We start from the raw sequence: 14,623 nt of genomic DNA, 5'->3' as shown, positions 1-14,623 counted from the left end.
TACTTTTCACTGTTGGTTAATACGTGTGACAATAATAAATCAGATCACAACTTTTCACTGTATACTAATACATGTGACAATAAATCAAATTATCTCAATCCCACGACATCATTGTAGGAGTTCCTCAGGGTAGTTTGTTTCAGCCCAACCATCTTTGGTTGCTTCATCACTGGCCTTCCTTCCATCAAGAGGTTGGAAGGGAGGATGTTCACTGATGATTGTACAATGTTGGTACTGTTTACAATGCCATTTAACATTGTGGTCATGCTATGTAAATGGATGGAGGGCATCCGCCTTGTGAAAATGGGATTTTGGATCCACAAGGGCAGCAGTGTCATGAACAGATTCATCCATGACAGGTGAGGACAAGGTCAAGTAGGGTTTTGCCTCTTGTTAGAACATAGAACATTACAGCGCAGTACAGGCCCTTTGGCCCTTGATGTTGTGCTGACCAGTGGAACCAATCTAATGACCCTCTAACCTAAACTATTCCAATGTTATCCATATGCCTATCCACTGACCATTTGATCGCCTTTAAAGTTGGCAAGTCCACAACTGCTACAGGCAGGGCATTCCATGCCCTTACTACCCTCTGAGTAAAGAACCTCCCTCTGACATCCGTCCTGTGATTACCGCCCCTTAATTTAAAGCTATATCCCCTCGTGTTAGCCATCACCATCCGAGGGGAAAAAGGCTCTGGCTATCCACCCTATCTAACCCTCATATCATCTTGTATGCCTTAATTAGGTCACCTCTTAACCTTCTCTCTAACGAAAATAACCTCAAGTCCTTGTTATTTCCCTCGCTATCTGTTGCAGACCCAGATGAGCGACTGTGTACTTTAGGACTCGGCTATCTTGGTCAGTATTAGTACTGCTGAGCTACTCTTGGTGATGGACATTTAAGTTCTTTACCCTTGTTACATTCTGTGCACTTGCCATCCTCAGTCCAATTGGTGTTCACCATGGAGGATAATTTATTCAACAGTTGAGGATGATGGGAAGGATTGCAATTAGCAGATGGCTTTCTTGCCCAATCTGTCTTGTGGTTTGGAGTTAATGTCAAGACATCCCGGGGCAACTCCCTCCTGACTGTAAATCGCTGGGGCTCTTTTGCCAGTGGGACAGGGCATACACAGAGATAGTGTTGGCATCTGGGCATTGTTTTTAAGGTGTGATTTGATGAGAATGAATTTGCTAGGCTGTTGCTTAACAAGTCTGTGGGACAGCTCTCCCAAATTTGGCACATGCCTCCCAAATGTTAGTAAGGAAGACTTTGCTGCTCAACTGGGTTGTGTTCGTCATTGTTTCCAGTGTCTAGGTTGATATGAGTGGCCCATTCATTTTCATTCCTTCTAGACGTTGTAGCAGTTTCATACAACTGGTGGCTTACTAGGCTACTTCAGAGGGCACTTAAGAGTCAACCATATGTAGGCCAGACCAGGTAAGGATGGGAGATTTCTTTCCCAAAGGGCATTTGTGAAGCAGGTGGGTTTTTTAACAATCAATAAGTTTCCTGGTCACTGAGATTAGCTTTTAATTCCAGATTTATGAGTTGAATTTTAAAGAATCTAGTGTGTGTCCCTTGTGTACTTACAGAAATTAATACAGTTTTATCAATTGGACCAATTACAAATAGATGGAGGTTATTGTGGGATAAAGTTGATGTGGCACATACTGGTGATGGGAAGATGTTCCACCTACTCTAAAATGTCCTGGAGACGTCATGATTCTGTTTAATTGCTTTGTTTGACTGCCGCAGCTAGAATTTTTTTCCAGTATGCAAATTGAGTGGATTGTAAAATTTGATACATTTAATAACTGAAAAAGCAAAAGTTTACAGGGCCTTAATGTAATTCCTGGATAAAATAAAATTTGAAATATCTGGGTGCTATGACACGTCCAAATTTCAGAAATCGGATCAGCACTTGTTTATAAATTTAAAGGGAAAATTTTAGCACTGTGATTGAAAATGTGTTTTTCTAGCGGCATTGTGAATACTCAGCGCTGTCAACAACCACCATTCATGGTGTCACAATATAGGGGAGGGTGGAAGGATACTAAAGAATTTTGTTTCTTGTAAACAGTTGTTTGAAAACGGTGGATATGAGGGATGGTGGGGACATCATTAAATGTTTCGTATACATACAAATGTAATCAGGAAATAGTTAAAAGACACATGATCTATTGAATTGCAGTGTATGAACTAATACAAACATGGTTAAATAAGTTTTATTTTTACACCAAGTCTGCAATGTAATTGGTTTTTTTATCATTTTACCTAGATAAAATCCCTGCAATCGTCATTTATGAATTCTTCAACAGTTTTCACCCCCATGGGCTCACGTAATTGGTCAAGGTTTAAAGCAGCTCATTCAATTCATAAAAGAAAGAAAGGTAACTGTTTGGGTTTAGTTTTGCTATAAATAATTCAAATTTTGCAATAACTGCATTAAAAACAAATCTAGCTAAATATTATATTTGTAATATTGCTAAAAAGGATATTTATGGCCTCTGACATCTTCTAAACAACCACACGTATTATTACTATTATGGGTATTAATATGTTTCTCCTTTGATTTGGTCCAACTCTGGACTATTATTTGGAGGTGGAGCACAAGTGATATGAGTTATATTTTAATAAAGTCTTTAGCATGTGAGATATGAGACAATTGTGCCTCACAACAGCATTGTAATATGAAATGTTGAACTGAGGCTTTTTCCTTTTTCTTGTATTTTTCTCCAATGTTGAAATATCAGTTAAGTCAATGCAATAAATTTAATTCAGAAGCATTTCCAAAATATCTGAAAAAAGTTTGTATTTAGAACCAACGCACCCTTATGAGCCAGAAAGAGGCCATTGGGCCCATCAAATCTGTACCAACTTTCCAAAACTTGCCTCCACCCTATCACCACAATGCTGCACATTTACCATGGCTGATCCACCTAACCTAATCCTTGGACACTAAGGGGCAATTGAAGCATGGCCAATCCATCTAACCTGCACAATTTGGGACTGTGGAAGGAAACCAGAGCACCCAGATGAAGCCCATGCAGACAACGGCCTAAGGCCAGCATCAAACCTGGGTCCCTGGCTCAGTGAGGCAGCAGTGTTAACCACTGTGCCACCATGCTGCCAAAACTCCATTATTATTTAACTTCATAACTATTCAATTCCCTGTGGTAGCTGATTGGTCAGTGTAACAATGCTGTTGTAGTTTGTCCGTAGTTTTGTTTTCAATTCCTGCACTGAAACTATAGTGTTAACTATTTCTTTATACAGAATTGAGATCAAATGCCCAATCATGTTTTAAGACTGGAATTGTAATATAAAGTAAACTTCACCATGAAGCACCAGTGTATATATAGTACTAACATGCATATTTGTGTGTCTCTCTCTTCCAGTCATCATTACACCTTTGAAACCTGGTTGCACCATGCCAGATGAAAACTCTCCAGAATCAACATACCTTTTAAGAAAAAGTTGTAATGATGAAAGCTTGAATAAGTTGGTTTCAATGGCAAATTTATCTCCAACTCCAACTAGCAGTAAAAGAAGACAATTGAGAGGTTCCTTTGCGGTAGATATATCGGCATGAAATTATATCCAGTTAGATCATTTTGCAAAAAGTTAAAACCTGGCCCCAAAAAATTAATTACATCATATTTATCATCTTGCTAGCATTGCAATGAAACTGATTATTTTTGCCCACTTAGTAAGCTATAAATCACTTGTGCAGTCATAATATTACATAGTTATTTTTAATTTTATATTCCAACATCTCAAGAAGAACAGCCTTTAATGTTTATTAAAGGCAAAAAATGTTCTGGGATAGTAAAGTGATATAACTTATCCAAGATGAGTGCATCCTTTTTAACTGCTTAACAGTGAAGAAAAAAAAACACTTAATTAAACAAAATGCTGTCTTTTGTATCTGATCTGTTTATCATTATTAATCATTGTGATGTATTTTTCAGATATTGAATAATTGTTAGAACATGATTCAGACATGCTAGCAGGTTTTGTGGAATAGGGAAAAGAGAGTGATAGATTGAATAAATTGATTATGTTGACTGAAATAATGTTATCCATAGATAATTTTACTCATACCACAAGAAATAGTTCAATGCCTGAAATTGAGATTTTTTTTACAAAATAATGCTGCATAAAGTTATCGTTGAGTGTATATTTCTGAAATTCCATGCAGTAATTATTTGAGACTCGTACATGAGCTGGGAAAGTTACATCAGTTAACCTAAAATATTACCTTGTGTTTCAAAATTACTGCAGCTTAATATGGTCCAGAACACTTGATGTTTCCCACTAAATGATTTAATACTTTTTCAGCCATATTAATAGTGTAACATTCCAAATTGAGCGTGTTTATAGTTTAAGAATATTAGGATATTTAATTAATTATCAACTTGAAACACCAAATATGTGAACAGTTTATATACTAATTATTTCTTATTAAATATCTTTTAGAAGAAATGGTCATCAGTCCTGCAGCCGATGTTCCTTACAGATGAAGAGAAAGTGTACAATGAATGTCATCAGAACGGTCCTATTTCCTTTAAAGAATGTATATCATTAGCCAAACTCAAGAAGTGTGAGAAAATTGGAGAGGGAGTCTTTGGGGAAGTATTTCAGACGACAAATGATGATGGAAAATCTGTGGTTTTCAAGGTACTTTGCCAAGAGATAATATTGTAGAGAATTTGAGTTTGCGTTTTACTTCACTAGAAAAATCATTTGGCCTATTACACTTGTACTGGTTCTCCTTAAAGAGTTATTCATTTAGTCCTATTCTCATGCTGTTTCCTAAAATCCTTGTACGTTTCCCTTTTTCAGATATTTATCAAATTTAATGACCAGAAAGTGGCTGTACATCAATATGTCAAGGTCAAAAATGGCACTGTTAACATCAAATTAGCTTTACATGCTGACTGACATTCCCACTTGCTTAACCTGCATGCTCCAGCATATATGGCAACAAACTACCCAAAAGAAGCACTCAGCACTGCCTGAATTAAAAGTGGGAGCATTGAAAATACAAGCTATGCAACTGAATGTGGTGGCCTTGTACTTTTGTTAATATGTGTTAAGAAATGGATTTGTGACTTGTTAGTTTAATAGAAGATATTCTCCAAGTTATTAATGAACAGTGTAAACCATATGAGGGCCAGAAATGATCTTCACCAGTTGCCATTTGCTTTTGTTTGCAAATAGACACTATTTGCTTGTCCTCTTTCCCCAAACTAGTTTCACCCCTATCAGCTAATCTGATAATTTGAGCCGTCTCAATCTTTCTTAAAAGCTTGACGTTCATTTACTTTCAGAAGATATGAGAAAGTTTATATCCTCTGCATATACTTAACTAATTTAGGAATCTCCTTCAGAAATCACTATTCCTTTGACTGTTGTATTCCAGATTGCCACAGAAAGCATCTTGTATAATGCTGCCAAGCATTTTCACTGCTACAAATAATTTCTCACTTTATCTTTGCCGCTAGTCTTTAATATAATGCAAGGTCCAAAGCTTGAATGTTCTCTCACTTCTAGGATCCTGATTTTGATAGACCACTGAATACAATATTGCACACAAATTTAAGGGACTTTACTAATTGGGAGCCTGTGTTGAAGATTTGGCACCTTTCACCATTTGCTTGGATTTCTGAAGTACTTTCAGGGCAGATGATGCATCTTTTTGCATGGGTGAATTTTAAAATAAATCTCTTCACTGTCACATGCTATTAATTAATAAATTGAAGGCACTGATTAGCCACGATTCTCCCATTTTGGGCTGGGAGATTTTCATGTTGGCTGATTGGCAGGGTTTGCGTCTCCCAGTGCCGGATTTCTGGCAGTGTCTGCCCCCCCACCTGACATCGGTGTGGAGATAAAGGGCAATTTACATGATTAGCTGGCCCAGGATGAAGTCTGCAGCCTGCTAGCATTGCTTGACCCTGCTGAAGTAAAGGGTGGCCATTTGTGACCTCATGTCACCCCTCCCCATGAGGGTTGGGCGGTGGGAGGGATGCTCCCTGGGCATTGGCACCCTGGCAGTGTTAGCATGTCCTGGCACTGCCCAAGGAGCAAAGTTCCAATGTACAGGGGGCACCTTAGCACTGTGCATTGGGCAGAGCCAAGTGGGTGGATCCTGATGCCTTATGTGTATCCTTATGATGGGGACAATCAGTCTGGGTCAGGTGGGGGGGGGGGGGGGCGGGGGGGTGGTGTCCTGCCTCCACTCTGCATAAGGTTTATGGGGGAAGCAGGGATGCCAGCTCTTTGGGCGAGTTGGGGACAGGGGACTTAGCCTGCAGGGGTGTTTGGCTCTCGGGGGTGGGGTTGGGACTGAGAGGGGGCATTACTGTCGGGATGGGGAGAATCATCGCAGCTGGCTGGGAGGGAGGGGGATTGGAGCTGGGCCCTGGAATGGTTGGGGGCTAGTGACTGAGCTGGCCAGCAATCGAGAGGCCATCAGTACAGGGCCGCTGCGCGTGTGCTAATCTCAGCACTGACAGATCGGCACATGTGGTAGCCCGCTCCAGTGGGAGTAGGCCCTGCCCACTGGAATTTAATGATATGCTGGTGATCTCTGCTATGCACAGTGTGGGAGATTTGTCTCTGAACTCCCACTGAAAAAGAAAGTGTAAATTGCTCAATTTTTCATGCAAATTCAACACTTCCAATTTTTGGGGAAAATTCTGCCCATTCTCTTTCTCTCTCTCTCTCAATCTGAAGTTTTTTACTAGTTTAGTCAGCTTTGGGCACTGACAGCCTCCCATGATTCCTGTATTACATTATCCTGTAGCGCCTCACTAGGCTAACCTAACTCTAGCTGTTAGCTTGAACTTGTGCTCATTGTCAATCATGGATTAGTATTTTTTACCCTGGTGCTCCAGTTATGTCTCCTACAACTATTCAATCCATACTCTTGATGCATTTTATAGCTAATTGCGTTCCTCTGTCTATTTTTACAAATTTGTACAGCCTGCATGTATTTAGGTCTATGTTATACTTGCCTATCTTATTTGAAAGTATCCACATAATTTGAATTAGAAGATTGTGGCTTCAAGCCATATTCAAGTTGGATTCGAGCACATCATCTGCATTGCTGCGTCAATGGCATACTGAAAGGCTGCCTCATTGTCGGAGCTGCTGTCTATTGGATAAGACATTAAACTGGTCTGCCTTTGCCAATGATTTGGGTTCTGTTTGAGATATGTTATTTGAAGAAGGGAATTCTTGCAAAGCCCCAGCTCTCCAGTGCCATTGAAAAATTTAGGCCTGGAAGTAACAATAGTAATGACAGCAAAATTATTGATTTTTGCTGTCATTACTCCTCTAAAGTCTGGCAGCGACTTTGGTGATAAGCACATGCATTGTTAAACTCTGAAAACCACTAACTGCTGTAAATGGTTCAATAATTCTGAATTGAAGTTCCCACAGACTGTAATCAATTAGAAATCATTGAACTGACGAGAGCTTGCCCTTTTATGCTAATAGTTCTACTGCAAAAGTCCTTGTTGAATGATGTGTGTGAAGTGCATAATTGCTACTGCACAAATTGGAACTGAAAATCGAATTTTATCTGTGGAATATCAAATGCCTTGTTTTTGGTAATTCCACTTTTTTAAAGTTTGCTATCTGGGGGATTTTTCAATGTGATTGACTGCTTACAATGCTTGATGAAGCTCAATGTTTGGAGATCCTTTTGACTTGGCCCAAGCTTCAAATTAATGTTAGGAAAGGGGAAGTCCATGCTACAGAAATTGCTAGATCTTTAGTGGCAGTTTTCTTCAAGTTCAGTGGCAAGCACTGTTAATTTCCCCTTGATAGCAAAATCTAGGACATAGATTAACTGCTTATTTGTTGAATTGACAATTAAGAGATAATGCCTTGTGCAAAGTAGCTGTTTCTCTTGCTTATACAATTATAACTGCATTTGAAGATAATTTGCAAACACATAATGCCCCTATTTTAGGTGTATATTTCTAATTCCAAAACATTATGCTTTATTCAATGTATTTGTAACAAAGCATTTGTTTGACTGGAACACCTTTACCAGCTTAATCTTTTGAGCTATATTGTCATTTCTACTTTTCAGATCAGTGGCAATTCTTACCACATTCTCCCATCTGCTTTCTAAAGCTAGTTTCAATGTATCCTCATTATATTTGATGGCTTTAATAAGAATGATACTTCTCTCCCCCACCACCAAATTTTATATTTTACTACTTTAATTCACACTCATTGAGGTAATCCCAGCTATCAGGTCCAGGCCTCAGGCAGTTGGCACAAAGAATAGCCATTTTACTCTTTTTTTTGGCTGTAATCCAAGCGCACATCTTTTGGGATACAGAAGGATTAGTAAGGATGCAAAAGGTTTAAGTACCAACTTTTCGTTAATAGTCAAAAGGGAGCACTTAATTTTATGTCAAAAGTGAGAACTGCAGCAATCTGGACAAGAAGCAAGTTGTATTAAGCGGAAGATATTTTGTTCCAAGTAAAAATGAGTTTTGAGCTTGAGTTTTGAATTCTGCATTTTTAATTGATTATCAAATCTTGTATTTAAGATTTATTAAATCTTAATAGAAGTGTGCACATCTGCATGCTTCCCTTATGCTGCCATCTATCACATGCTAAGGTAGCAACATATTCTAGAAGAGCAAATTCAAATCATCATCTATAAGCAACACCACTGTAAAGAGCTGCAAATTGTGTTTTCTTGCACTTGTATCCCAAATAATTCAACTGTGATTAACTTGCAGATAATTCCTATAGAAGGAGAGAAGCCTGTGAATGGTGAACCGCAGAAGAAATTTGAAGAGATTCTTCCTGAAATAATAATTTCAAAGTATGTGTTCATTTTCAAATTGGTCTTTAAGTTTCAAGCTGATCTTTTTAAAAAATAGGAAAAACATTGCTGGATAGTGAAGTGCTTTTCAATGCTCTTAAATCTGGTGCAGGAGAGATGCATATTAAAGTTCCCACTATTCTAGTATTGTTTAATAAAAATCATTGAGCAATCATACCACTTAACTAGTTTTAGTTAAAAAAGCAGCCTTGCCCCTACCTCAAATGCAAATCAAAATTCTGGATGGTGATCAGGAGGACCTCAAATGCATTTTTACTTAACAAACGACTTTCATCAAAGTTTGAAATTCTGATGAAGCATTTCTTTGTGCAGCTTCTAAGTCGTGCCCAGCAATTACAAGCAGTGCTTTCACTTCATCAGTGTGATTGAGAACATTGACCTACCCATTAAGGTGATCCAGACTTGTCCTCCTGATAACCATCCAGAACATTGATTTGTTACTAAATATTCTTGTTTATAAGTGTTGTTAAATTGCTTATTGTACAATCCTGAGTGTGCCAATAGTTACACTAACAATCAATTTAAGATAATTAGAGCTCAGAATATGGCTCCTTTACCCTTGTTTGGAGTGGTATCCATTTGTGTGTGGGAACTCCTTTTAAATGGAAGGAATATGTTGAAGTCTTGTGCCTTTTTTTAATTATCTGGGAACTTGAGGAACATTATACCTCGCTGTTGTTTTCTGCATAGAACTGCCTCAGCTAATTACAGTTGACTTGCTGAACAACTCTTTTCCATGCGGTATGAATTGTTGTGATTGTTTGAAGTTTGCCTTTTTCCGTTTGTCCTGATGGGTGCAAAATGAAGAACTTTGGCAACGTGTCTCACTTAGCAATATTCAAATTCTGTACTACCAAGCAAGTATAGGCATATCTTATTTGGAGTTGGAAACCAAGTGTGGTGTGTCAAAATTGCAGATGACACTAAGATGGAAGAGGAAAGTGCAGAGGACGCTGAAAGCCTATAAGGGGACATAGATAATCTAAGTGAGTGGACAAGGGTCTGTGGATGGAATACAATGTTGGTAAATGTGAGTACATCCATTTTGGTAGGAATAACAGCAAAATGGATTATTTAAATGGAAAAAAATTGCAGCATGCTGCTGTACAGAGGGACTTGGGCGTCCTTGTGCAGGAATCCCAAGGAGTTGATTTGCAGGTGCAGCAGGTAATTAAGAAGGCAAGTGGAATTTTGTCCTTTATTGTTAGAGGGGTGGAGTTTAGAAATAGTGAGGTTATATTGCAGCTGTATAAGGTGCTGGTGAGGCCACACCTGGAGTACTGTGTACAGTTTTGGTCTCCTTACTTGAGAATGGATACATTGGCACTGGAGGGAGTGCAGAGGAGAATCACTAGGTTGATTCTGGAGTTGAGAGGGTTGGCTTATGAGGGGAGACGGAGTAGACTGTGGCTATACTCATTGGAATTCAGAAGAATGAGGAGAGATCTTATAGAAACATTATGAAGGGAATAGATAAGATAGAAGCAGGGAAGTTGCTTCCACTGGCAGGTGCAACTAGAACTAGGGGGCATAGCCTGAAAATAAGAGGAAGCAGATTTAGGACGGAGTTGGAGGAATTTCTTCACAAAGGGTTGTGAATCTATGGAATTCCCTGCCCAGTGAAGCAGTTGAGGCTACCTCTTTGAATTTTTTTAAGGCAAGGGTAGATAAATTTTTGGACAGTAAAGGAATTAAGGGTTATGCTGAACAGGTGGGTAAATGGAGCCGAGTCCACAAAAAGATCAGCCATGATCTTCTTGAATGGCGGAGCAGGCTCGAGGGGCCAGATGGCCTACCCCTGCTCCTAGTTATTATGTTCTTGTTCATATGCCCTGCATATTCAGTAATGGTGACTATTGCTTTTTTTAATTTGCCAATTGAAAATGCAGTTACCTACATCTGAATTCCCAATTCGGCTAAGGTGTAGAGTAACACTGCTATATTCTACCTAACTATTCTGCAATCTTCCTAGTAAAGAAAATGCATACTGTACCAGAATAATTTCTATTTCTTGAACAGGTATCTTTGTGGTCTTTCTGGCCTAAGCGTTCAATTTGCTACTGAAAAATAAGCACTCTTCTGTGTCCACCTAAGAACTGAGTTGATTCAAAGTCATACTGCCGAGCTAGACAGCAGTTTTAGGCCGCATGACACTGCACCATCCGGTGCTCAATTGAATTGTTCTTCAAACAATGTAATTCTAAATGGAAAAATATTTCTCCTTTAGAGAACTAAGTCAACTGAGTGAAGACAGTGAAAACTGCACTAGTGGATTCATTTTCTTACATTCGTAAGTGCTCTTATTTATGAAATTTTGATTTGAATTTTGCAAATGTAACGTTATTACTTTGCTCCAACATTAACATCAGTTAATGATATAGGTGTTCTTTGAAATAGTTATTTGGAAAAAATTCACAATTTCTTTGACTGCTTTTATTAAGATTTGTAAGAATTTCCTCTTGGATCGACCATAATATAACCAATAACACTGAAAAAGTGCTGAACAGGAATCTGACAAATTACAATGATGGTTTTCAGAATTTGGTTTAGAAGTTAACTTCTAAGAGGTTAAGTGCCAGACGTCTACAATCTTTTAATGCCTGATGACATCTCTAGCAAGGTTTAATAATTGCGATGAATATTAATTGTCAGAAAATGCATCAACTTTGGCAACAGAAGCAAATTAATCATTAATTTTAAAAAATGAAATAAATAGCAACAAGCAATTGGATTAATTTTTCTGGTAAGTTGACTGTAGAATCTCACTAAACAAAGGCCATTCAGCCTTTATTGTTTGAAAGATTTACCCGCTGGAATTTGAGCATGTAAATTCATTACATTTTGCTCTTGTTGCTCCTATTTACTTCAGTTTTCCATTGCAGATGTACACACATTTCAAAACATTTAGTGAAGTGGCCAATAACAAATTGATTTTGTATTACTATGCCCATCTTAAATACTTTGGGGCTGAAATTTCACTGCCCTTTGGCCATCTTTCAGGTCCAGCTCCACTGTGGTAGAATGACAGGAAAAAAATTGTGAAAGGCTTCAAACAGATCTAGCCACTCGATTTGGATATCCATGAGATCTGTGAGCCATCAGCAGCAGAATTGCCCTTGACCACAATCTATAACCTCATGGCCCAGTATATCCCCCACTTAACCCCGATCTAATGAAGAGAGCAGGAGGACATGCCATGAGCAACATCAGGCATACCTAAAAATGAGGTGTCAACTTGATAAAGTGACAAAATAGGACTACTTGCATGCCAAACAGCATAAGCAGCAAGTAGTAAACAGACTGAAGAGATCCAATGACCATCGGATTTGATCTAAACTTTGCAGTCCTGCCACATGCAGCCGCGAATGGTGATGGACAATTAAACAACTTACTAGAGAGGGAGGCTCCACAAATATCTTCAATGATGGAGGCGCCTAGAATCATAGAAGTTTACAGCATGGAAACAGGCCCTTTGGCCCAACTTGTCCATGCTGTCCTGTTTTTGCCAGTAAGCAATTCTCAGTTGCCTGCATATTCCTCTACATCCATCTTGCCCATGTAACTGTCTAAATGCTTTTAAAAAGACAAAATTGTTAAAGGCTTTCTGGGAATCTAAATAAATCACATCTACTGGTTTCTCCTTTATTTAACTTCCTTGTTACTATCTCAAAAGAACTCTAACAGATTTGTCAGACACGGCTTCCTCTTGTTAAAGCCAATGCTTACTCAGTCCTATTTTATCATGCACTTCCAAGTACTCCGCAATCTCAACTTTAATAACGGACTCTAAAATCTTGCCAATGACCGAAGTCAGGCTAACCGGCCTATAATTTCACATCTGCTGCCTCCCTCCCTACATTAGCCTACTTTCCAGTCCTCTGGGACCTGCCCTACCTCCAATGATTCCTGAAAGATCACCACCAATGCCTTCACAATTTCCTCAGCTAACTTTTATAGAACCCTGAGGTGTAGTCCACCCAGTCCAGGTGATTTATCCACCTTCAGACCTTTCTGGGATTACAATGGGATTCTGATAGCATTGGGGAGAGTTATAAAACAAAGAGAGATCTAGAAGTACAGGTTCATAGCTCCTTGAATGTGGGGTTAGAACATAAGAACATAAGAAATAGGAGCAGGAGTAGGCCATCTAGCCCCTTGAGCCTGCCCCGCCATTCAATAAGATCATGGCTGATCTGTCGTGTCTCAGTTCCACATTCCCGCCCTCTCCCCATAACCCTTAATCCCCTTGCCTATCAAAAACCTATCAACCCGTGTCTTAAAAATATTTAGCGAGGCGTTACAGGGGGAGAGAGTGGTGAAGAGGGCATTCAGTATACCTTGTTTCACTGGTCAGAACATGGAACAGTAAGAAGTCTCAACACCACGTTAAAGTCCAGATTTATTTGGCAGCACTAGCTTTCAGAGATACAAAAGGGTCTAGAGGGACAATTTTTTCACACAGAGGATGGTGAGTGTCTGGAATGAGCTCCCAGAGGTAGTAGTAATGGCGGGTACAATCCTTGAGGCATACCACTGGTCACAGGCCTCCAGTTTGAAAAACATCCCTCTACAACTGGTCTTCTGTTGTCAAGCTCATTTCTATCCAATTGGCTACCTCACCCTGGATCCTGTGAGATTTAACCCTATGCAACAACCTATCACGTGGTACCTTGTCAAAGGCTTTGCTAAAGCCCATGTGGACAACATAAACTGCACTGCCCTCATCTACCTTCTTGGTTACCCCTTCAAAAAAACTCATTCATGAGACTTAATTTTCCATTCACAAAGCCATGCTGGCTATCCCTGATCAGTCCTTGCCTCTCTAAATGGCTGTAGATCCTTTCTCTCAGAATACCTTCTGACAACTTACCAACTACAGATGTAAGGCTCACTGGTCTGTAGTTCCCAGGCTCTTCCCTGCAGCTGTCCTTAAAGAAAGGCACAACATTTGCTACCCTCCAATCGTCAGGCACGTCATCTATGGCTGTCAATGATTCAAACATCTCTGCTAGGGAACCCACAATTTCCTCCCTAACCTCCTCCAACATCCTAGGATACACTTAATTAGGTCCTGGGATTTATCTACCTTGATGCACTTTAAGATTTCCAGCACCTCCTCTGTTATATGTACGCACCTCAAGACAGCAGTATTTATTTCTCCAAGTTCTCTAACATCCATGCCTTTCTCAACAGCAAATACCGATGAGAAATATTCATTTAGGATCTCGCCCATCTCTTGCGGATCCACACAGATTACCATGTTGATCCTTAAAAAGCCTGACTCCCTAGTTACTCTTTTGTCCTTTATGTATTTATAGAACCTCTTTGGATTCTCCTTTGCTTTATCTGCCAATGCAATCTTATGCCCCCCTTTTGCCCTCCTGATTTCTTTCTTAACTGTACTCCAACAGCCTCTAAACTCGTCAAGGGATCCACTTGATCCCAGTTGCCAATGCATATCATATGTCTCCTTCTTCTTTTTGACCAGGGCCTCAATATTTCAAGTCATCCAGGGTTCCCTACTTCTACCAGCTTTCCCCTTCACTCTAAAATTCTGGTTAACACACTTTTGAAAGCCTCCCACTTACTTAGCTGTTCCTTTGCCTACCAACAGACTCCCCAATCAACTTTTGAAAGTTCTTATCTAATACCATCAAAATTGGCCTTGACCCAATTTTGAAGATCAATGCAAAAGATTAGGCTGAAGCATTCGCAACAAGAGAGGGGACAAAACTTGAT

The 14,623-nt window shown here is 39.4% G+C and overlaps 1 protein-coding gene across 5 annotated transcripts in view; it reads left to right on the top strand.

Moving 5' to 3' along the window:
* haspin (histone H3 associated protein kinase) overlaps positions 1-14,623 on the top strand; it is a 55,146-nt gene that overhangs the window by 23,509 nt on the left and 17,014 nt on the right. For 4 of the 5 annotated variants that reach the window (XM_080198657.1, XM_080198620.1, XM_080198637.1 and 1 more), the window contains 5 exons: positions 2,285-2,396; positions 3,405-3,580; positions 4,486-4,686; positions 8,778-8,863; positions 11,112-11,174. In XM_080198657.1, the coding sequence (XP_080054783.1) occupies positions 2,285-2,396; positions 3,405-3,580; positions 4,486-4,686; positions 8,778-8,863; positions 11,112-11,174 (638 nt within the window). The remainder of the gene's footprint in view (positions 1-2,284; positions 2,397-3,404; positions 3,581-4,485; positions 4,687-8,777; positions 8,864-11,111; positions 11,175-14,623) is intronic. The other variant, XM_080198628.1, reaches the window with a different exon arrangement.

The sequence above is a fragment of the Carcharhinus amblyrhynchos genome, chromosome 1 (assembly GCF_965287045.1).
Source record: "Carcharhinus amblyrhynchos chromosome 1, sCarAmb.v2.hapA, whole genome shotgun sequence".
NCBI lineage: Eukaryota > Metazoa > Chordata > Chondrichthyes > Carcharhiniformes > Carcharhinidae > Carcharhinus > Carcharhinus amblyrhynchos.
This window is presented reverse-complemented; position numbering and strand designations above follow the sequence as displayed.